Source organism: Papio anubis, chromosome 10 (genome assembly GCF_008728515.1).
Source record: "Papio anubis isolate 15944 chromosome 10, Panubis1.0, whole genome shotgun sequence".
NCBI lineage: Eukaryota > Metazoa > Chordata > Mammalia > Primates > Cercopithecidae > Papio > Papio anubis.
Genome location: NC_044985.1, coordinates 22,351,484 through 22,376,072, shown reverse-complemented (window position 1 = coordinate 22,376,072; position 24,589 = coordinate 22,351,484). Strand labels below are relative to the sequence as shown.

The 24,589-nt window shown below is 34.7% G+C and overlaps 1 protein-coding gene across 5 annotated transcripts in view; it reads right to left on the bottom strand.

Moving 5' to 3' along the window:
* SPOPL (speckle type BTB/POZ protein like) overlaps positions 1-24,589 on the bottom strand; it is a 74,153-nt gene that overhangs the window by 13,492 nt on the left and 36,072 nt on the right. For 3 of the 5 annotated variants that reach the window (XR_635332.2, XM_003907437.3, XM_009182137.4), the window contains exons 2-7: positions 9,384-9,521; positions 9,074-9,195; positions 8,645-8,796; positions 7,021-7,148; positions 532-709; positions 395-450 (exon numbers count right to left, since the gene is read on the bottom strand). Coding sequence is in view for 4 of the 5 variants with exons in the window: in XM_003907437.3 (XP_003907486.1) it covers positions 395-450; positions 532-709; positions 7,021-7,148; positions 8,645-8,796; positions 9,074-9,195; positions 9,384-9,461 (714 nt within the window). In the remaining variant the exon portion in view is untranslated. Of the gene's footprint in view, positions 1-394; positions 451-531; positions 710-5,171; positions 5,269-7,020; positions 7,149-8,644; positions 8,797-9,073; positions 9,196-9,383; positions 9,522-24,589 lie in introns of all 5 variants that reach the window. The other 2 variants (XM_009182139.4, XM_009182138.4) reach the window with 2 other exon arrangements.

The window sequence follows — 24,589 nt, the reverse complement described above, 5'->3', positions numbered from 1 at the left end:
TACTGATGTCATCTATGTTATTTTTGTTGCTAGAAAACAGACTCCAAAACTCAATCCATAAAGTCTACAAAGGCAGAATATATACCTTGAACAGAGACTTCTCAAATAGCTATGGACCAGAAGAGTCCTTTGGATAACTATCCTTTTGCATAGTAACTATCTAATTTACCTACCAGATGGGCAGAAAAAATAGCTGTTCCCTGGAATATTCACTGCACATCCACATTGAGCTACATCTATTATTCTATTATAGAACACATTTTTTCCTATTTGTAAAAATTTTCCCTGCTTATCACAGTATGACAATGAGAACATTGCACTACTACTTTTAAAACATACACCCAACTACTTTACCTTTATATAAATTAAATATTAGCCTTTAAGCCATGTTTACCTTTTTGCTTTCTTCCATTTCATGTTCAAACATGGCGTTAAAAACTGGGGATCGAGCTGTAACAAGATTATGCATCATTATTTTATGCATAAATGTATTTTTTAAATGTATTATATTACCCCATAAGTAGAAAGTACCTGCAAGCACAGATTTATGAGCTTTAAATTCTTGTCCTCTCACGAAAAAACTGCAGTCTGTAAATCTTGTGTTTTCCCAGAGATTACCTAAATCTTCTGCTAGACGACACTCAGGCACCTTCAAAGTATTTGTATTAGTATGTCCTGATATGTTTACTGAATCTTGGACCACACTCACCTAATAAAAAAGGAACAGCAAGAAAAACACTTTCACAAAGTAATATCAATAATTAGTTTAAGTCTATACTTCAAATTTTTTTATGTTTAAGATTATTTGGATAATTCAATGTACTCCTAATCAAAATTTATAATATCTAGAAACTGAAATTAAAAACACAATTTAAAGGAGAGAAATGAAAAAATTAGAAATAATATAGATCTTTTTCAATTTATGTAAATAAATGGCTTATCAATTGGTCAGAATGCTTATTAATTACAAAAATACTTCTCAATAGAAAAGCCACAATATGATATAAAAACTCAAACAAGAATACACCTTTGTGAGGTGGAGAAATAAATTTCTTTTTTATTTTCTTACACTTCAAACCTATCTACATCTAAATTTTACTATATGTACATAAACATAGTATTTTGTTTAGAAGTCAAAATGACTTTTTACAGTATAAAAAAGGTGATAAAATTACAGTCTATGATATGCAAATTGAGAAGTGTTTAAAGTGTTATTCCTAACGTTTCACTTCTAGTAAAACTAATTTAAATACATATTAAACTGATTTAAATGTTAAGGTACAAAAACTTCCACAAAAGCAATTGTAATTATTAAAGTTCATGAAAATCTTTTATGGAAGATGAACAGCAAGAGCAATATAATTTAGTTCAATTTGCAGACCCTTATTTACTTAATAATCAATAAAAGTAGGTATGATTACGTATTATTTTTATGGAGATTCCAATATAATATAGATTAAGTTATTTCCCATAAAAGATGACTACATACTGAATATCCTAAAACACTACTAAGTCTTGCACACCACTTTTTAAAAAACTTTATTGATTTTTTATTTTTGAGACAAAGTCTGCCTCTGTCGCCCAGGCTGGAGTGCAGTGGTGTGATCTCGGCTCACTGTAACCACTGCCTCCTGGGTTCAAGTGATTCTCCTGCCTCAGATCTCCCGAGTAGCTGGGATTACAGGTGTGCACCACCATACCCGGCTAATTTTTGTAGTTTTTAGTAGAGAAGGCGTTTCACCATGTTGGTCAGGCTGGTCTTCAACTCCTGACCTTAAGTGATCCACCTGCCTTGACCTCTCAAAGAGTTGGGATTACAGGCGTGAGCCACTGCACCTGGCTGCACATCACTTTTTTAAAAAACGAATTCTACTATGCTATTAACAATGTCACACTACATTTAATACATGTAAAAAATACATTTAAAGAAAACACTACCTTAACTAGTAAGTAAATGTTTCAAAGTAAATGACTTTAAAACAAACAAACAAAAAGTGCTACATTACTCATCTATTGCTGTTTTCAACTTCTAAGTTTTGGGATCATTTGTTACGCAGCAATAGATAGCTGCATTAATTTAACAATATTTCATCAGGCTTTTATTAAGTAAAATATAAATAAGGACACACATATATACAGTAAACTATGCAGAAAACAGAATCAGAAATAAACTTGCTAAACTACCAACATGCTAACACAAAGTCTAATTATGTAAAATGTTTGGAGAAGATTAAGTCTCAGAAGTCCCAATACATCGAAACATACAAACATGTATCTCATGTGAAGGAACATACACTTCTAAAGAAAAACCAGAAAATTTTTATTTTTCTGAGGATATTTTTATTAACCACTTTTGCCCTAAATTTACATATTAACCGTTTGAAATAATATGTGTCATAGAAATCATCCAATCTATTCACCTTATTTTATAAAGAGACTTCAGACCGTGCTAAAGACAAGGTAAACAAAGTGTTCCAAACCACATTGTGCTGGCTTGTACGAAAGGAAGACTACTCCTAAATCTCCAGATTCCTTTCTTTTCTTTTTTCTTTTTTAGACGGAGTCTTGCTCTGTTGCCCAGGCTGGAGTGTAGTGGCGTGATCTAGGCTCCCTGCAAGCTCTGCCTCCCGGGTTCACGCCATTCTCCTGCCTCAGCCTCCCAAGTAGCTGGGACTACAGGCGCCCACCACCATGCCTGGCTAATCTTTTGTATTTTTAGAGACGGGTTTTCACCGTGTTAGCCAGGATGGTCTCAATCTCCCAACCTTGTGATCCACCTGCCTCAGCCTCCCAAAGTGCTGGGATTACAGGCGTGAACCACTGAGCCTGGCCCAGATTCCTTTCTTTATGGCTCTTTGTGCAATATTTTTTTGATATTTTTAAAAATTAGCAACATTAACACAATTATGATCAAAAAGCACTTATTACAACAATCTTATGAGATGTTTCTCTAAGTATGGGAGCCACAAGCTATTGTATAAACAAATAAATCTGCCAATAAAGGTTCTCCTATCTTATCAAGTTTTTAATCAAATTATGTCTAAAATTTTAATAACTATAAAGAGAAAAAAAGTTTCACTAATCCTTACCCAACTGCCCTATTCTACTACACATTATAACCTAATGCTATAGACACAAAAAATGTTAGTGTTAATATTCAAGGTTTCGTAAGGGATCAGCTCTTTAGACCCTAACAGCATTTATTTGTTCATATCAAGCACTGCTCTTGAAATTTCTAGAGAGAAAAAACTGGATCTGTTCAATGGCTTGCATGATCTATACAGCAGAGTTACAAAATGTGATGATGTATTTAATTTCAGAAATGATTTCTTGAATTCTATTTACTGTCTCTTAACGAATTCAAAATAACTTAATTAAAAATTTGGTAAAAAAATCAGGTAATAAAAGGATTAAAAAATAAAGACAATATTATCACAGATATTGATATTATATTTGTATTCTGTATAAGCAAGAACAATTCAGAAGATTTGTATTATTGACATACCTATCTACATAGTATTATCACAGCAACCACAAATTTTAACTAAGACACATAATTAACACTTCATACTCCAAAGAGTATTCAAGAGACTATAGAGCAGAAATTAATGATCTAATTAAAAATTGACACATGCAATGGATTCCGATTTTCTTGATACCTATATTTAAGAAAATGTTAAAAATTTGGTTTTATCTATTACATACTCAAATGCAGGTAATGAATACTCTTACTGAATGGAACCTAGAATAAAAAATTCAGGAAAAAGGCTGAGATTCTTTTCTGAGGTCAAATTTATGCTTCTTTCACAAAAAAAAAAAAAAAAAAAAAAAAGAAAAGAGAAGAAAAAAAAGGCAAATATGCAATCCTCAAAATTGTTACAAGTTGCAAAGCAAAACCTCAAAGTCATTTGACAGTCCTTTTTCAAATTTGCTTTTGGCTCAACTCAAAGAATATAGTTTGGAGTGACAAGGAACATTTGAGGGATCTAATCTGTGACTATCCTGAAAAATGTGGGTCTCTTCCAATGTAGAGCTAACTATTGGTTCCAGTTTTTGAAATCTGAATTTTCCAACTAATTCTAAAAGCCAGGAATTTCCAGTGCTGCATAGTACTACAATTTTGCCATTTTAATCAACTAGTCAAACACCCACCACACTGGCTCCAAAGTGAGAAACTTTTAACAGTCGAATTTCACATGAATATCTTCCAGAATAGTGAGTTTTAGACTTTTTGACTTTCATAGACTGGTGTCATTTTTTTAAAAATCTGGTGACAGAAATAGGGTAGTCAACTTTTCATTTTGCCAAGAAAGGGCTTTTTAGAAAATAAATCCCAACTTCCACCCACTATCATATATAATTATTTTAAAACAGAAAGACTATCTGCTATGATTTGAATGTATTCCACAAAGATCATATGTTGGAAATTTAATACCTAACGCAACACTCTTGAGAGGTGAGACCTTTCAGAGGTAACGAGGTCATGAGGACTCTAACCTCATGAATGGATTAATGTGTTTACTGAGACAATGGGTTTATTAAAGCAAGTCTGGCCTGCTCTCTCACACACACACCCTCCTGCCCTCCATCAACCCCCACTCTTCCCCTCACCTCTTCTCTTTCTCCCCATGTGATGACTTCCACCATGTTATGATGTGAGAAAAAGGACCTCACCAGATGTAGCCTCAACTTTGGACTTCAAAGCCTCCAGAACCATGAGCCAATAAAAATTCTGTTATTTTAAAATTACCTAATCTCAGGTATTCTGTTAATGGCAACACGAAATGGACTAAGACACTATCTTAGCAAAAGATAAACACGATGGGATAAAAGATGTGTCCTTAAAAATGAGCTAGTTAAACCTCATGAAATACTTGTTTATATATATTTTATCTGTACATATATTTTTCCTGCATATCATGAAATGGCATGGGTCTGTAGACTATCAGAGTATTTAAAATCTGTTGGATTTCAAAAGATAAATTAAACTAACCAGTTTTCTAGTTTTCCTACTTATTTCTCAATTCCTGTTTTCTGTGTCACTTTGGGAAAAGAGGGCAGAGCTGCTTACACTGCTACCAATCTCTATCTCTGGCCACTTTTACCACTGTAGGGAACTTGCAAGATTAAGTTATGTTTTGTGCAAAAAGGGTAGCACCCAACTGCCTTACCTGTCTACAGCACCACTTGCAGGGGAGGGGGAGGAGGCAGTTCTTTAGGAAGGGTAGTGCAATGCTTCCTCCTTTTCTGCAAGCAGTGCTGGAGATTCTGTAGAAGGAAGGGCATCCGTGAGCGGGGTGGAAGAAACAATGGAGGGCATGAAGAATGTTAGTTAAAAGTACCTTTTGCCCACCTATGCTAAATACGGTGCCCAGGGTATAATTATCTATATCAGCAAAAAGATGTATATTTCGGGATCCAAAAATGAATCTGATTGATGCTAAATTTAAAATACATGTCATGTTGGGTTTTGTTTTGGGGGGTCACTAAGCAGGTAGCATATGGATACCAAGCATACAAAAAACAAATCTTAAACTTAATTTCAGCCTTATTTCTGAATTTCTTGGTTGTCTAGGTTCCAGCACAGTGTACTTAGGAAAATATCTGTAAATACTATTTCAATTCTGAAAAAAAAAAAAAAAGTATTTTCTAAAAAGTTTCATTTCTAAAACTATTTTAGCTGGTCATTTTTTGTTTTTGTTAAAATTGGATTAAATAGTCTTCAAGATCCTTTCTGTTCTAAATAAACATTTTAAAAATTTACATGTTGAAATTTAGGATAACTGCTAAAATTCTGGAAGACTCTACAGTAAGGATGCTAAAAATTTTATATGGCATAACCTATATTTATTTAGCATACTACTTAGAATATCTGCCAATTAGCAACAAATACTGTCTTCTTCCCAATTATTTAATAAGACTTGTGCTATGTGCTTTGTCAACCAAATAATTGTATTCATAATAAATTCATCATACAGTTAACTGGTCTAAGTAAAAAATAAGACGCAATTATATAGTCCCTGGGGGCATATTTCAATTATTCTTCTGACATAATGTCATACAATGAGTTTGTAATCTTGTCAAGAAATCTTATACACTTACTGTAAAAAGATTACAGCTAACTTACAGTTAAATAAGTTATTATACTCCTAACACACTCATCTGTCCATGATAATCTGTTGAAATATATCTACTGTTGAATACTTGATAAAAATCTTTTCAACTATATTTCTTATGAAAATTACCAACTGCCTTAAACATTTTGATAAAATTGTTACTGATGTATATTCTCTATAAACTGTACTGGTTAAAAATATAATCCTTGAATTCAGTCCAAAAGTGAATCTCAAAAATTCATATAGATAAAACTACCTAACGATAACATGACAAAAGCAAATCCAAACATCAAATTAGGACAAATCATAAGTGTACATTATTGGCAGAGGCAATGGTAGTAACTTTCAAAATATGCCATTCTATGCACATAATTACACCTTATAAGTTTGTCAATAGACACATACATATCTTAAAAATTTGAGAACTATTTCTTAGAATGCTATTTGATTAGATTAATCCAACTGCCTGAACAATCAGAAAGCTTCTCAATGTTTTCCAGGTACTTCTGGGTTCAAACTGATAAACTCTCAGTAATAATGTTGAATACAATCAATCTGAAAATTTTTTTTAAAAAGTGACAATATATGTCAGTTATTCAGAATGAAGAAAATATTTAGGAACGTTCACATATTCACATTCACAGTCTTTTCAAGAGAAGAAGGATGTAGTGTTGTAGTATAAGTGTACACACAAATTATAGCTAGAAATATGACATGTTTCCAGACTGGGTCATTACACTGATTTGTAGTCAAGAATTTTCTACAGCTTTTTCTAGTCAAAAATTTACAAATGAAACTTGATGAACTATACCAATTAATTTTTAAAGGGTTATTAATCCAGTTTATACTTTTGCCATATCACTAAATAAACCATGGGGTTCCTTAGAATAAAAGATGTACCCACCTCACAAAATAAGGTAAGCTTGTCATCTGGTAAAAGACCATTAGCTTCGTCAAGCAAAAAGTCCCTTCTAATGAATTTTTTAAAACCCCAGTCCTTCCCTTGCACAAATCGATATGCTCTTTGGCTTTCTGGTGGAAAACAGAATAGAGTTTAAATAAAATAAATATCCAAGAGACTTTTTAAACATGGTAACACAGTTAAATGTGTGAAAACAGGACTTGCCAATACATCCATAATAAAAATTGCAGATATTTGTGTTTATAAATCAAATGTCGTAAGAGTTTTAAGTCGGGTAGACACAGTAACTTCACATGCCTACTCAATTTTGGCCATTGTCAATGAGCTCAATTTCAGACTTCTGGATCTCAAATAGAAAAGTCAGATCAAATGTCATGGAGAAGGAAGAGACCTTTTTAACAATCTAGGCCCTAAAAGACAATGAAATAGGATCAAAACATGTTGGTACAGGCACACTACTTATCATCTAATATCAGAATCTGGTAAGAAACATACATCTTATTTCCTGCTTCTCCCTTTAAAAACGGATGTTCTAAATACCAAGGCATGTTTAAGCTTTCCTGGCATAACCATCCCACTGATTTAAGTTTTATCCAACTATAGAAAAATTCATGAACCTGTGAAAAAGCTAAATAAAGTCCTTTATCATTCCTAAGTCTCCAGACATAACCTCCTCTCCCCTAAAAAGAATTTTTCATAAAAGTCCAAAAGATGCTTTTCGTGTAATTTGTAATAGATTTAATAAATATCTGAAGTAAATATTTCAAATGCCTAAGGTACTCTATAACAACTATATACTAGGCAGTAAACAAGATCCTCTACAGAAAGTATTCATCATCTATTATACAAAGAATAAAATGGAAGTGGAAAATTAGTAATCAATCTACCTGAAATACTCCACTATCTTAAGGTAAGACAATGTGAAAATATATATTATGTTAGCAATATATTATTTAAAAATGTATGTAAATGTGAATTTTCTGTAATCAAGTTATTTGATTCTGTGATTCATTTCTAGAAAATATTATTCTTCTGCCATACACAATGTACATTTCCTACATCACTCTTCTATTATGGAGCTCAAGGCTACTGCATTTCAGCTGGCTATATATGTGAATTTTGGACTGAAATTAATAGGCCCTGAAACTAAGAAAAACGGCTCCTTTCAGTCAGTGTTCAATCTACTGCTCAAAAAATTCTAGTGACAAAATATCAGGGCACTCTATCTCTTTCTCACTGTTCTTCAGATTTTATTACCTGGCAAAAAAAGGCAAGAAAGAAATGTTTCCTGAGCACCTATTATATATACCAAGCACTGAACCAGGCACCTTGCCCTAACAGCAACTATTTTTCTAAGTGACAACTAGGATGTCATTTTAGGACATGAAGAAGTAATATTATTAACCATTTTTACATGTTTTACAAAGTCTAAGACTCAGTAAAATAATTATAGCTCTCTGCTGGATTTAAATAATGGTCAAATTAAAAGTTTCAGGTTAAGCAGATTTTAGTGGAAAAAAGTCCCAGACTTTTCCAGGTAAAGGTGCAGAAGAAGTCACAACATGTAGTTACAGAAATGTCTTCACTCAGTTTGCAAATCACTTACCCATTGCTTTTGTTTCTTCCCTTTTAGCATTCAGAAGGGAAAATTTGAATTTTGCTCGAACTTCACTTTTGGGACAGCTGACTAAAAGCAAATACAAGGACAAGTAGTCTTTACTTTCATCATCTAATCCCTTTGGATTTACCCTCAGGCACCTAAAATAAAACAATAAGCTCACATGGAGGAATATAATACTTGAAAAGCATGAGAGAGAGAGAGAATACTGAAATCATGTGTTAATATCACAAACAGCACTCCTGTCAACATCCTCACAGTTCTTTATAATTCCCCACATGATTAGGAACATATTACCAATCTAATATGAAATTATATTAATACTCATTCAGGAACAATAACAACAACAAAATCATGAGCAGATGATGATCACATCAAAAACAAAAAACAAAAATCCAAAGCAAACAAAAATCTTACCATTTCATTTTGTCACTTGGGCCAGATGAAAATGTTGAACTTTTTAACACTTCACCCATTTCTTCTCGACAAAAACTGAAGTTATTAATGGTCCACATGTAGGAAAATTTTACTACTTTAACCTAAGAGATTCAGAAAACCACTTTTATAATGATGACGCTAATACTTTTAACTTGTTACATGTTCAACAGCCTATGATCCAGTCTTCTAACACTTCTAATAACTATGGCAAAGTGTTTCACAATAATATTCTCAACATACTGTAAAATTTATAAGTGACATAAAGTGAGGGATTTTTAAGAGCACGTACCTGTGTGTAACACCAGCTTTCTGCTACGGGACCAGTAGACATATCTCCAGGTAGAGGTGGGGTGGGTTCCCGAGACATTGCCACTTTATTGTAGTCTTTTAGGATTTACGTAGTACCCCACACAGTTGACTACCTTACCTACAAAGGAAAGAAGTCTGATGTACTGATTAAAAAGTTTAAATGACAGAATCAAGAGGGAAGACATATTTAAATAGACATGAAACAATTACTATCCCAAACTAGATTATGAAGGAACATGTGACAATTTTAAATAAATTTAATGATTTTAAGAAATATAAAATAAGTTTTTGTAACATATAACACTTGAAATCTAAACAAACATAGTATTTATAGATAAGATTATTTTGTAAAGACATGTTCTCCAAAAAATCACAAATTTTAAAATAACGTATAGTTTAAGAGTAAGAGCATATACACAAAATCACAAAATATCTTGGAAACATAATGACATCAGTTAATATCTGGCTTACCTTCCTTCACCCTTTTATTGACATCGTCATGAAAACGAAAAGGTTTGCAAAGTTAGAACTATAAATACTAGTTACCCATCTGTCAGACTACAGAAGTTTTCATCAAGCAAAACACAGAATGGAATGTAACAGGCAATTAATGCTCTGTAAGAAGAAATACAGACTTTCTACGAAAGTTTACGTCTATCTTATCAGGTTCTCTTTTAAGACTTTCATCCCTAACAGAGTGCTTCTTACCGAGATGTACTATGTCATAAAATTTCCTCCCAGTTAGCTGTACTATACTTGTACTATAGCTCGTACTATATCCAATGGGATGCACAATTACCTCTTCATAATCTAATCAGGATATTAGTGACCAGATGTTGCTGCTTTGTAATTTAATAAAAGAAAGAGGCACAATCAGAATAAGCTACATAAGCAGTGCACTCTTGAGGTGCAAGAGGGTTTGAAGATTACATGACAATATAAGTACTGAAGTCTGGAGAACCCTATGCTACCGCAGATAAAACAGACTTTAAGACAAAAATTGTTACAAGAGACAAAGGATATTATATATTGATAAAAGGGTCAATTCATCAAGAAGGTATGACAAGTACAAACATACATACACCACATAATAGAGCCCCAAAATATATCAAGCAAAAACTAACAGAATTGAAGACAGAATAGACAATTCTACAATAATACTTGGAGACAGCGATACCCAACATTCAATAATGCATAGAACCAGGAAGATTGATTAAAAAACAGCAGACTTGAATAGCAGTATAAAATAATTAGACCTAATAGCCATTTCACCCATCAACAGTAGAAAACATATTCTTTTCAAAAGCATGTGGAACATTCTCCAAGACAGACCACTATTGTTTTCTACAGAGTTGGGAGTAGAAACAGAAGCAGAAACAAAAGTTGAATATTTATTTTAGGCAAATTCATAGTTAACTAAATAAATGTACTGAAAGAGTAATGATTATTAGACTTATCTGTTAGAAAAATCTCTAGTAATATAAGAGAAGGATGTGTCCTGGTCAATACTTTTGCCAGTGACTGTAAAGAAACCTGATAAAATAAACTATCATGACCAATTTCAAAAACAATAAACCAAGAAAAAATATCTGAAATGCATATAGCACATAAAACTAATTTCCTTAATATATGAAGCATTTGTACAAATAAAACAATAAGTAAATAACTCACAGGAAAAAAACTTATAATTAGAAAAATAAAAGTTAAAACTAAATTAAAAAGCCACTTTTTCCCTATCAAACTAGGAACAATCCAAAAGATGAGTGAAAGTGTAAGGAAAGGTGCTCTCATACTTTTCTTGTGGGAATACAAATAGTATAATAATCTCCCTTATTATTTCCTGGTGAGATTTCTGGCAAGAAGGGAATGATGCTAAAATACAAGCTACCAATTTCTAAAAGTATAAAAATGCAGAGGGTGTTACTTGATTTCCATGAAAGCATTTATATGATTTCTGGCAACTTGCATTGATTTCAAAAACATTCACACACACAAAAAAATGATGAGATGAGCAAGCATTTCACAGAAGAATGATTACCAAAAAAAAGAAAAAGAAAAAGTTTACCCTCACTTGTAATCAATGAAATAGAAAAAGAACTCATATCATTTTCTACCTATTGCATTGTCCAAGATTATTTTAAACTGTCAAGCCCTACAGCCAGCAAAATTGCAGAGAAGCAGATGTCACTATACTGGGGATAAGGCTTTGCTATAGATCAATTTTATAATTAGTATCAAAAGAAATTTTGTCAGATTCATCCTATAAATACATCCTAGGAAAATGATTACAACTGTGAAAAAGATAATTTTGAGCACAGTATATTTCTGTAATAATAATACATGGAAAATGTGCAACCATTAAGAGTGTATTAAATTTTCTTAATGACAGGGAGAAGTGTTCAGGATTATGTTATATATCTAAAAAAAATCAAACAGAATGCCTAACAGGACATTGCTTTTATAAATATAAATAGTATATGGAGGTACTGGTGCATAAAGAAAAACAGACTGGCAGGTGGAGGCACTGAGTTGCACTTTGGCATTTCAGTGATAACGTCAAATACATCTAAATATTAAAGGCTATCTCTGGGTGATGAGCTTTTTTTCTTATTTTTATTTATTTATATTTTATCAATGTGTTATGTTTTAATTAATACAGAAATACAAGTAATTATTTTTAAAGGTAGTGGGAAACATGGTTATTTTCAAACTCATACGGACCACAACAAATATGTAATATCTTGTGTCTATGTTATTATTTAAGTAATAGATCCTGGGGTAGAAGGTAAAAAGAAAGAAATCAAATAAAACGTTAACCTGAATCTTTAAGCTTTTATAAAAAGATACTATTATAATTTAATACTAACAAAATACATAAATAAAAAAGTTTTAGAAACTCCGGAGGGTAAAGAGAAAGTTCTTCAATATTTCTAGAAGAGTTATTATCTTCCTGAAGTATAATTCACAACATACCTCATATATAAAAATATACTTCATATACACTTCAAGTGTAATTCATATATAAAAGCAAACCACGGCCAGGCATGGTGGCTCACGCCTATAATCCCAGCACTTTGGGAGGCTGAGTCAAGCGGATCACTTGAGCCCAGGAGTTAAGACCAGCCTGGCAAACATGATGAAACCCTGTCTCTACTAAAAATACAAAAATGAGCCAGGCATGGGGGCAGGCGCCTATAATCCCAGCTACTCTGGAGGCTGAGGCAGGAGAACAGTTTGAACCTGGGAGGTGGAGGCTGCAGTGAGCCAAGACCGCACCACTGCACTCCAGCCTGGGCAACAGAGCGAGACTCCATCTCAAAAAAAAAAAAAAAGCAAGCTACATAAAAGGCTACAAAGATTTTTTGTCATTGTTGTTTTCTCTCCAGCTACTCCTTCAAATGATGTAGTTACAAGATGAGGGTATGGAGAATCTGAGTGAACAGAGTGTATGTGTGAGCTCTTTACAAGATATCAGATATGTTGTTTATTCTTCAGTAGCTCTGTGAGATGGGTGTTAATACCCCATCTTAATGATGAGAAAAGAGACACTCTGGAAAGCTTACTTTAGAGTTTAAGTAATTAGAAAATAGTTGAACACAAATTTGCCTGGCTCCAAACTCAATGCTCTTTCCATAGAATTATGGTGCCCTTCCGGATTTTACAAAGCTGAAACAGGCCTTACTGATCTGTTCCAATTCTTATTTTACAAATGAGGACCAAGATGAGAGAAACGGACTGGCACAGAATATAAGAACTGTCCAAATTTACACTGTTAGATGAATACTAGAACAAAGAACAAAGACAAAGATCTCCCAAAGTCCACTTTAGTGCTATTTCCAGGATTCTACTTCTTTCCTCCTCTTCATAAGAAGAAAAATGAAAATAAAAACAGTAGACTATCAACTACTTATTAACACTCAGGCCTTCCTATTCTCATTCTTCCAGAAAAAGCTTGCAGAGAGGGTACAATGAAACTAAGATCTAGAGAAAAACACAAGACAATCAATCCATACACATCAACAAATAAGTAGAAGATTCTTCCCTATCCCATCGTATAGTCTTAAGCATTTCAAGTGTGATATTTCCTACTTTTACTTATTAAAGGGAAAGCAAGATTTGTTATTCGAATAAACATATACAAGACTTTCTACTTCAACAAAATGCTTGAGTGTCACAATGTTTTATATATGTCATATAGACACATACAACTATCTAACTTTATATAAAAATTTCAAGTATTCAGAAAACATAAAAAGAATCACATGTCAAACAATCACGTACCCACCATCCTGGTGCGTCCCTACCACCATCACATTTCCTCTCTTTACCAGAAGTAACCTATATCCTGAATTGCTGATTATCATACCAATAAATTTATTGACATTCTTTAAAAATATCTATGAATCCCTAAACTATATAGGTAGAAATTCATAGATATGTAATAATGTATATACATGGAGATGTCACAAAATAGTAGAGAGCTCCAAAACTCCATCCCTCCACAAAAGAAATGAATAGCTGGTGAAATGGTCAGAATCAGCTTGTTTGAAATTCTGGAACTGAATCAAAAACTTAACAGCTAAGGGAATGCTTAGTGAAGAAAGAAGCTACCGAATTTCAGTGAGAAAGGGCTGTGGCATTTTAACACATCTGCTTACTATGGCCCCCTCCCCCAGTTTGGTGGTCCACCCAAGTCATCAACCCTCATTCCTGATACAGGATGCTGGTAGAAAGTCATTTGCCCTCATTCCTGGTATAGGGTGCTGGTACCAAAGGGAGCAACTGGGATCTTATTCTAAAACATATTGTCATTATGTACTTTGACCAGTCTGGCAATTCCCTGAAGGACTGACTGAAGGGCCAGTTTCACCTGCCTTGGAGCTTCCCCAAGGTAGGGGACAGCATTCTGGGATCTGGCATTTATCAAAAACATTAAGAGGCAAATGTATTAGTTATAGCCACCTAGAGAAGGAATCAGAGTTGGCACAAGCAATGACCAGGCAAAAAAGTGTGGGAAGGAAGAAGCTGGGGAATAAAAGCTTTGAAAAGCTCCCATATATCCCAGGAAATCTACAAAGCCATGGGTGTGGCCAGGGGCAAACACATCTTGAAAACAGGTAAGAAGGTCCTAAGCTGGCTCACAGTGCTGAGCCAACAGGAAGTGAAGACTAAGGCAGAGTTGTAAATGGCCTGGCTAAGCACTGAAGAAGTGATCCAACAGATAGGCAATCTGCAAAGACTGGAAGAGTATCTTTAAGGGTTCTTATGTTTATGGAAATCAAAAACAGGTTGAAAGTGAAAGGATGAAGAAAGATATTTCATGCAGAAGAGAGTTGGTTGGTTATGCTACCATAAGACAAAACAGACTTTAAGTCAAAAATTGTTACAAGAGACAAAGGATATTATATATTGACAAAAGGGTCAATTCATCAAGAAAGTATGACAAATACAAACATATATACACCACATAATAGAGTCCTAAACTATATCAAGCAAAAACTAGCAGAATTAAAGAGAGAACAGACAATTCTACAGTAAGAATTGGAGACAGCAATACCCAACATTCAATAATGCATAGAACCAGGAAGATCAATAAAGAGATAGCAGACTTCAACAGTAGTATAAAATAACTAGACCTAATAGCCATTTCACCCATCAACAGTGGAACACACATTCTTCTCAAGTGCATACGAATTGTTCTCAAGGATAGAACATATGCTCCCTAGGCCACAAAACAAGTCGCAACAAATTTTTAAAAAATTAAATTATACAAAGTATCTTCTCTGATTGCAGTTGAATGAAACTATAAATCAGTAACAGAACAAAAAAAAATTAAAATTCACAAATGTGGAACTACCAAAACTGACTCAAGAAGAAACAGAAAATGTGAACAGACCCCCATAAACAGCAAAGACTGAACCATTAATGAAAAAAGCTTTCAGCATGACAACTTACGGAGTTCCATGGACACACTGCCCAGCAAATTTGTTGAAAAATATAAAAACACTGCTAGAAGCAGAGAACAAATGAAGAAACATTTATTCAAGAAAATTTAGTAGAGACTCTGAGAAAAGTGAGAGTCTGTGGTGTTTTTGAACCAGGACCTGCTCTGTCCCAACTCAAGGAGTCAGAAACTCCACTCCAGACTGGTGTAGCAATAAGCACTATGTTCCCTCTTCCAACAGGTCCAGTCAAAGTCTTCCTGTGACAGGAAGGATGTCAACATTTCTCATCCTGCCTCTAAGGGAGGAGACCACCCCTCATATTGTCTTATGCCCAATTTCTGCCTCCAAAGAAAAAAGAAGTAAAAACTAAAAGGCAGGCCGGGTGTGGTGGCTCATGCCTGTAATCCCAGCACTTTGGGAGGCCGAAGTGGGTGGATCACGAGGTCAGGAGATCGAGACCATCCTGGCTAACACAGTGAAAACCCGTCTCTACTAAAAATACAAAAAATTAGCTGGCTGTGGTGGCGGGCGCCTGTAGTCCTAGCTACTCGGGAGGCTGAGGCAGGAGAATGGCGTGAACCCGGGAAGTGGAGCTTGCAGTGAGCTGAGATCATGCCACTGCACTCCAGCCTGGACGATAAAGCGAGACTCCGTCTCAAAAAAAAACCAAACCAAAACAAAACAAAAAAACTAAAAGGCAGAAATGAAATCCACAGGCAGACAGCCCGGTGCCACACCCTGGGCCTCGTAGTTAAAAATCAACCCATGACTTAAGTGCTTGTGTTAGCTATAGATTCCAGACACTGAATGGAGAAGTATCAGGAAAATCCCCATCCTGTTCTGTTTCATTCTGATTACCGGTGCAAGCAGCCCCCAGTCACGTACGCCCTGCCTGCTCAATCGATCAGGGCCCTCTCACGCGGACCCCCTTAAGAGCTGTAAGCCCTTAAAAGGGACAGGAATTGCTCACTTGGGGAGCTCGGTTGTTTGAGGCGTTAAGTCTGCTGACGCTCCCGGCTGAATAAAGTCCTTTCCTTTCTCAACTTGGTGTCTGAGGGGTTTTGTTTGTTTGTTTGGCTCATCCTGCTACACCTCTAGCTACCTAATGCTGATACTCCACGTGAATGTAGCCAAGAGGTAAGGGGCTGGCTCCCTTCTTCAAATCAGTCACTGCTGGAAAGGTGGAGGCTCTACTTTGGGCATGGTGCTGTCGGGGTAATAATCACTGTTGTCTTGACTTGTAAGCTGTGGGTTCCATACCAGGAGCGTGAAGATAAGAAGAACTGAGGTTACTGCCTCCCTCCAGCTCAGCTCCTACAGTAGACATATCACTGGGAAAGAAATACCATTGTTCCTTACTCCTTACTCCAGAGCCTGGGCTTGGAGATGTTTGCCTGTGGAAAGAGGTGGACCATAAAGCAGACTGCTTTTAATCTCTTCCCAGAGAAACAAAGTTCATTTGCAAGGAAACATGCAAGCATGATCTGAAAAATAGTAGAGGCTGTGAGAGGCAAATGAGAAGAGACTGGAGGAATCAACAGACACAAAGGCTAAACTGGACAGTTGATTTGCCCGAAAAAAAAAAAACAGGAAAAGAGACAGCTGAGAGGAGTCCACCTGGGTTCAGAAGAAATTTCAAGCACTGACTTAGGGAACTATTTCTTCAAAGGAAACCAAATTTGATGAGTCTACAGAACAACATAATGCCCCAGGGCATTGTTGAAAACTGTGCAATTAGCACTAGATTAATGGACCTTAACAGATGTGTGTAGTCAGGCAAAAAGAGAGCCCCGCCAAACACTATCACCCACGATAACTGGGAATACCCAAGGCTGCTTCCCCAGAGGTGCAACATCAGAGGCTTAAATTAACACTGTGTGTGTGTGGGGCTGGGGGGTGGGGGGGCACTAAATAGACTCCACTAAAACAGTCCATAAACAAAATAAGCAAGAAGCAACAGCATGCCCTGGAAGGAAGAAACCAGTTCCAAGAATTTCTCAATATACTACGTAAAATGTCCAGCTTTGAATAGGAAATTAGAAGGCATGAAAAAACAGAAAGTATGACCCATATGCTGGGGAAAAAAGCAGATAACAGAAACTGTGATTACACTTACATGTTGGATTTAACAGACAAAGCATTCCAAATCGCCATTAATAAATATGTTTAAAGAACTAAAGGAAACCATAATCAAGGTAGAGGAAGGTATGATGACAATGTAACAAAAACAAAACAAAACAAAAAAAGAATATCAACAAAAAGGTAAAGGTTATTTTTTTTTTTGAAGAACCAAATAAAACTTCTGGAGCTGAACAATACAACTGAAATGAAAATTCACTAGAGGAAGTCAACAGTAGATGTGAACTAATAGAAGAATTAGTGAACTTACAGACAAATCAATAGAGTTTATACAATCCAGATAGAAAAATATGAAGAAAAATGAACATTTTCAGAGAACTGTAGGACATTATTTTAGGCATACTGACATATACATAACAGGAGTACCAGAAGGGGAAGAAAGAAAAAAGAAGCAGAAAAAAATAGCTAAAACAATAATGGCTGAAAACTTCCTAAATTTATTGAAAAGCAATAATATATACATTTAAGGAGCTCAATCAAGTCCAAGTAGGTTAAAAACAAAGAAATCTGCAAATGTATGGATCACAGTAAAAATGCTGGAGGAAAAAAAAAAAAAACAACTCACTAGAATGGCTAAATTAAAAAAAAAAAAAAAACCAAGTGAGGAATCACCTGCATTGACGAGAATGTAGAGAAACTGAAATCCGTGGACATTGCTTGTGGAGATGTATAATGGTTTAACCGCTGTGGAAAAAAGTTTAAGGATTCCTCAAAATATTAAACGCAGAATTACCCTATGATCCAGCAATTCTACCCCTAGGTATGTATCCAAAAGAACTGGAAACAGGTATTCAAATGACTGAGACGTAAATGTTCATTGCTGCAGTATTCACTATAGCCAAAAGGTTACTAGCTAATAATCCATCCACTGATGGACAGTCCAAATGCTCACCAAGGAATAAATGAATTTTTAAAAAGTGGTACATGTACACAATGAATTTTCCTTTTTTTAAACAGTGTCTTGCTCTGCCACTCAGGCTGAAATACAGTGATGCAATCACAGCTCACTGCCATGCCTAGGTAGTTTCATTTTTTATAGAGACGAGGTCTCACTGTTGCTCAGTTTGGTCCTGAACTCATGGGCTCAAGGGATCCTTCCACCTCAGCCTCTCAAAGTGCTGAGATTACAGGTGTGAGCCATTAAGCCTGGTCACACAATGAAATAATATGTAGTCATAAAAAGAAATAAAGTATTGATGCATGCTACAACATGAATGAATCTTCAAAACATTATGCTAAGTGAAGAAGATAGGCACAAAAGGCCACATTGTATTAAATACTGGGCAGATCCATACATACAAAAAGCAGATAAGTAGTTGTTAGGGCCTGTCAGGAGGGGGAAACGGTAAGTAATTGGTTATGGAGTTTCCTCTGGGACTGATAAAAGTGTTCTGGAACTAGACAGAGATGCTAGTTGCACAACACTGTCAATGTACTAAGCCACTACTGAACTGTACTTTTTATTTTAAAAAAATGATAAATTTTGTATGAATTTTACCTCATTTTTAAAAAGTACCTGCACATACATGTCCATATGCAAATATATACACATTTCTTTTGTGATTGAAAAGTAATCAAAGTTGTCCCTTTGTTTACAACAATCCATGGGAGACTGATTCCAGGACTCCCATGGATACCAAAATTCACAGATGTTCAAGTCCCTTATATAAAATGGCATAATAACTGTATTTGATGTACACATATCCTCTGGTATCTTTAAATCATCTCTAGATTACTTAGCACCTAATACAATGTAAATACTATGTAAATAGTTGTTATACTGTGCTGCTTTATTTGAATTTTTTAAATTGTTGTATTGTTAATTTTTTTTTCCCAAATATTTTTGATCCACAGTTGGTTGGATCCTCAGATGCGGAATCGGTGGATACAGAGGGTCAACTCGATAAAACATCTTCTGTAACTATTGAGTCCAAATTAGCCACTAATAGAGAATAAAGTACTAATTGTTATTTTTAATCACCCAAAGGAAAAACTATTAAGTTTCTTTAACAAATGTCTTCAACTGTGCAGTATATCAAGTGTGTTAGCTATCAGGCTTCTAGACCAATAAAATATATAAATTACCCAGGAAAGTAGGGTTAAAAAAAATCATGCTGTCTAAAGAGTATTATCAAAATTTTATACAGTTATAAAATGAGACTGATGTTTATGAGCTATGTCTTTCATTGTTATCTGCAATCAGCTCATTCATCTTCTAGGAGGTAGCTTAATCAACTGTGATTTAATTACACACATAGCATTTTTGTTTATTAATTCTACAATTAACAAATGGTAAATTACTTTACAATTTTGAAATACCACCATATTTATGCTAAAAGTCCTCTGAACTGCTTCAGGATGTCATAACAAAATACTGCCTGAGGTCAAAACAACTTTATATACATGATGAAAAAGAGTTAATATAATATGTAACTTAACATATAGTTCAACAGTTTTGCTACGACTGTTACCAGGGAGTATAATTAGATTCTAATAAGTGTTTATAAAGGTGATAAAATAGTAATACACACACACATTTCTTAAATCCATTCAAATTAAGTATACAATGACTTTAGGGAAATATAATAAACATTTATTATATGCTTAGATATATCATGCACTAATGAACCCTGGGGTACAAAGACAAAACACATTCCCTATTCTTGGCAAAAACTATAACACAGTAGAGGATACAGACACTGAGATATTTTGAATATGATAATATGAGAGAGAACTGTACAGAGTGATAATGAAGCACTTCAGGACAGCAAGAATGTCCTGAAGATATTTCCTGAGCTGTATTCTATAGGAAGCAAACAAGATTATAGGAAGACCACAAACAACAGCATAGATTTTAATAGCAAGAGTTATATACTGAGATCAGTGTGAATCAGTGCTTTGCCATGAATTCTGTGATCTTATAGATACTGGGCCTCTCCTCTGTTTATTAAATTATTATAGCACCTCATTGCCCTATGGTTGTTGAGTGGATAATAGGAAATTTTATACATATACACACTCTTACCACAACGTGAGTACTGAATAGAAACAGTAAGTAAAACTTTACTGATGACAGTTGACGGTAAAGATGGGCAGGAGAGATAAGGCTGGTAATGATCAAAACAACGTATGAGAAAAGTACTTAGAGGCTATCATGAGATGTTCTGCTTCTGGGGATAATGGAATAACTGGCAGGTAAAGTAAATTCTGCTGAGAAATAGAAAAACTCGAATAAAAATAAGTATGTTTAAAGGTATCTAGAGCTGCTCAAGCAATCAGGACAAAAGGTCACAAGATTCCAGAGAAAGGAGAACAACCTAAAGATGGGCTGACATTTCAAGTCATCACAGAAGTAAAAAACGAAAACAAGGCCAGGCACGGTGGCTCATGCTGCACTCTGGGAGGCCGAGGAGGGCGGATCACGAGGTCAGGAGATCGAGACCATCCTGGCTAACACTGTAAAACCCCATCTCTGCTAAAAATAAAAAACAAAAACAAAAACAAAAACAAAATTAGCTGGGTGTGGTGGCGGGCGCCTGTAGTCCCAGCTACTCAGGAGGCTGAGGCAGAAGAATGGTGTGAACCCGGGAGGCAGAGCTTGCAGTGAGCCGAGATCATGCCACTGCACTACAGCCTGAGTAACAGAGCAAGACTCCATCTCAAAAAAAAAAAAAAAAAAAAAGCGAACAAAAATAAAAATAAATAAATTGGGCTGACAGACTACCACCACTTTTCTCCTCAAGAATATTTGCGGATTGTAACCACAATGCAAGAGTGAGAATCCATACTTTACCCAGACAGAGCCACTGCCATGGGATGAAACTATCAACAAAGATTCTGTTGGCCTCATGGCGCTGGAGATAAAATAGGATACCCAAGGGGTTAAGATCCTGGTGAGGTGTTCTTTAAGACTTCGGCCAAATGCTGACTTTGCATGCAACAGTAATTCAAGCAGCAAAGTTTTCAGACATCTTACACTGCAAACGAGACAAGGATTAGAGTTCAGATTTGCCACAGTGTCCCAAGAATTTAAGACTAAATTGAAACACCTGTAAAGTAAAGCTAGACTGTATGAAGACAAATCAAATGTACAAATAGCCTTAAAACAGTCTTGATTCACTTTAATCCCTGACTGGATAAAAGCTATCAGCTCCCACACTAACATGTCTAAGAAAAGAAATAATAAATCCTGTCTAAAAGAAGATTATCATCTGGAGCCTTCCCAATTTTTACAGTTATTCAATCAAAAATTATCAGGCTGCCAAAAAACAGATGCTTATGAATCAAAGCTAGGAGGAAAAAAAAAAAAAAAAAACAGGCAACGGAGTTTTACTAATAATTTCATTTAAAAATAATCAAATGGAAATTCTAGAACTGGAAAATAACTGAAATTACTTAATATAAGTTGAATAGACTAAACAGCAAAAAGTAAGACTAGAAAACTTTTTAAAAGATCAATGAAGATATTTTCACTAAACCAGAGAAAAAAATATAAGTATTACAAAGAGCCAAAGGCAAACGTGAGACACAGTGCAAGAGTCTAACACCTATTTAGTGGAGTCACAGAAGCAAAAGAGAGAAGCAATATTTGAAGAGATAAGTAAGAATTTTCCAAAACTGGCCAACGAAAAATTGTAATGTCTTGGGGCTTAAATATAAATAGAATTAAAATGCATGCCAACAGTAATGTAAAAACCATGAGGGATAAATGGAGTAAAAAGTGTTCTTTATAGGGAAAAAGGTATTCTAAGTAAGGTTTTAGCATTCTTGGGGAAGTGGGGCAAAAATAATGCTTGGTAGTAGCTCAAGTTACTCCATGAAGTACACCGTAATCTCTACAGTAACCACTACAAGAAAAGACAGCATAACTAAAAATAAAATAGATTTTAAAAAGGAGAGAAAAAAGATTGTAAATAAATATATAATTATATTATTTATAATTACATTTTTATACATAAGCCAAAATACTCCAACTGTTAGACTAGATTAAACATTAGAATTTATTAATGTAATTTATCCCATTAACAGAAAAAGGAAGGAAAAGATCACTTTGATAGTTGCAGAAAAAGCATTTGATAAAATTCAATACCCATTCAGGATGAAAATGCTACACACTAGGAATAAATCCTTAATTTTAAAAGTGTCTTACACACACACACACACACACACACACACACACACACACCCTACAGTAAGGTTTCCCTGAGAAATGGTAATGAGACAAGACTACTATTACCACTTCCATTCAAATTGTATTAGAGGTCCTATCCAGTACCTTAAGGTAAAAATAAATAAATAAAAGCATAAGAATTGGAAAGGCATAAAGAAAATGGTCACCATTCACAGATAACATGCTTGAGTCAGACAAACTAACAGGAGTAACAATGAAGTTTGTCAAGGATGCTGTATACAAAGTCAGCATATAAAAATCCATTATATTTTTATGTTAGCAACAATCAGAAAACAAAAATTTTAAAAGATACCGAAGTATAATTTAAAAGTCTACTTCCTAGAAATAAATCTAATGAAGGATGCAATCTTTGCACTGAAAACTACAAAAGATATTAAGAGAAAGTATAGATAAGGTAAACTGATGAAGGGATATATAGTATTCATGAATTAGAAAATTCATTATTGTAAAGACATCGATTTTAATATATTCAGACTGACTTCAACCATTGTAGAAAACAGTACGGCGATTCCTCAAAGACCTAAAAACATAACTACCATTTGACCCAGCAATCCCATTATTGGGATATATATCAAAAGAATATAAATAATTCTGTCATAAAGACACATGCACACATATGTTCACCTCGGCACTATCACAATAAAGACACAGAATCAATTTAAATGCCATCAGTGGTAGACTGGATTAAAAAAAGGTAGTACATCACAGAATACTACACAGCCATATAAAAGAACGAGATCACATCCTTTGCAGGAACATGGATGGAGCTGGAGGTCATTATCCTTAGCAAACTAACACATGAACAGAAAACCAAATACCACAGGTTCTCACTTATAAGTGGCAGCTAAAAGATGGAAACACATGGACACATAGCAAGAAACAACACACTGGGGCCTATTAGTGGGAGGAGGGAGAGGATTAGGAAAAATAACTAATGGGTACTAGACTAATACCTGAGTAACGAAATAATCTGTACAACAAACCCTCATGACAGGAGTTTACCTATATAACACACCTGCACATGTACCCCTGAACTTAAAAGTTTAAAAAAAGTATATATTTTCAGACTAACATATAAACTCAGTGTAATAACAATAAAAATCCCAATGCTGCTTTTTGTGGAAACTGACAAGTTGATTCTAAAACTTACATGGAAATGCAAATGGATCAAGAATACCAAAGCAATCATGAACAACAAAGTTGAAAGACTTAGAAGTAGAAAACATAAACCTAAAATACAGCAACTGTAATTAAGACAGAGTGGTACTGGTGGAAAAACAGAGAAGTTGATTAAAGAAAAAAAGAGTCCAGAAACACACACACACACACACACACACACACACACACACAGTTCATTTATGACCAAGGTAACAATGAAGAACAGTATGGAAATGGGGTGGTCAAAAACATATTCAAAAGGGCCATAAAGAATACATCATATTCATTATAACTTTATAGAAGTACACACAGAAAAATGATACAAGATGGGTATTACTTATTGGCTTCCTATGAGCCCAATTATGCAAAGGGCTCTACTATTTCAGCAGGTGCTTCCTAAGAGGGACAACCATTTCTAGTAGCTAACTTCTCTCTGCAAGTATACTTGCTATTCATTCCAGCAAGCCACTAACAAACTTCTTCACCAAGAGCTTTCAACTCATAATTTTTCTCCCCAGATATTATAAAGAGAACTATTTTGAAATTTGTTTTATAATAATCTGCTTCACAGTCAACTTTGCAGAAACTTATCTGTCCTGTAAGGAAGGGGCTATCTAAAATGTATAAATAACATTTTCCTGAAAAGAGGGAATTTAAAAACAATGAGAACAGATATTTTCTAAAGGTTTTCAATATGCCAGACTTAAGTATTTATCTAATTGATTCTCAAATTAACTCTAAGAGGAAGATAAT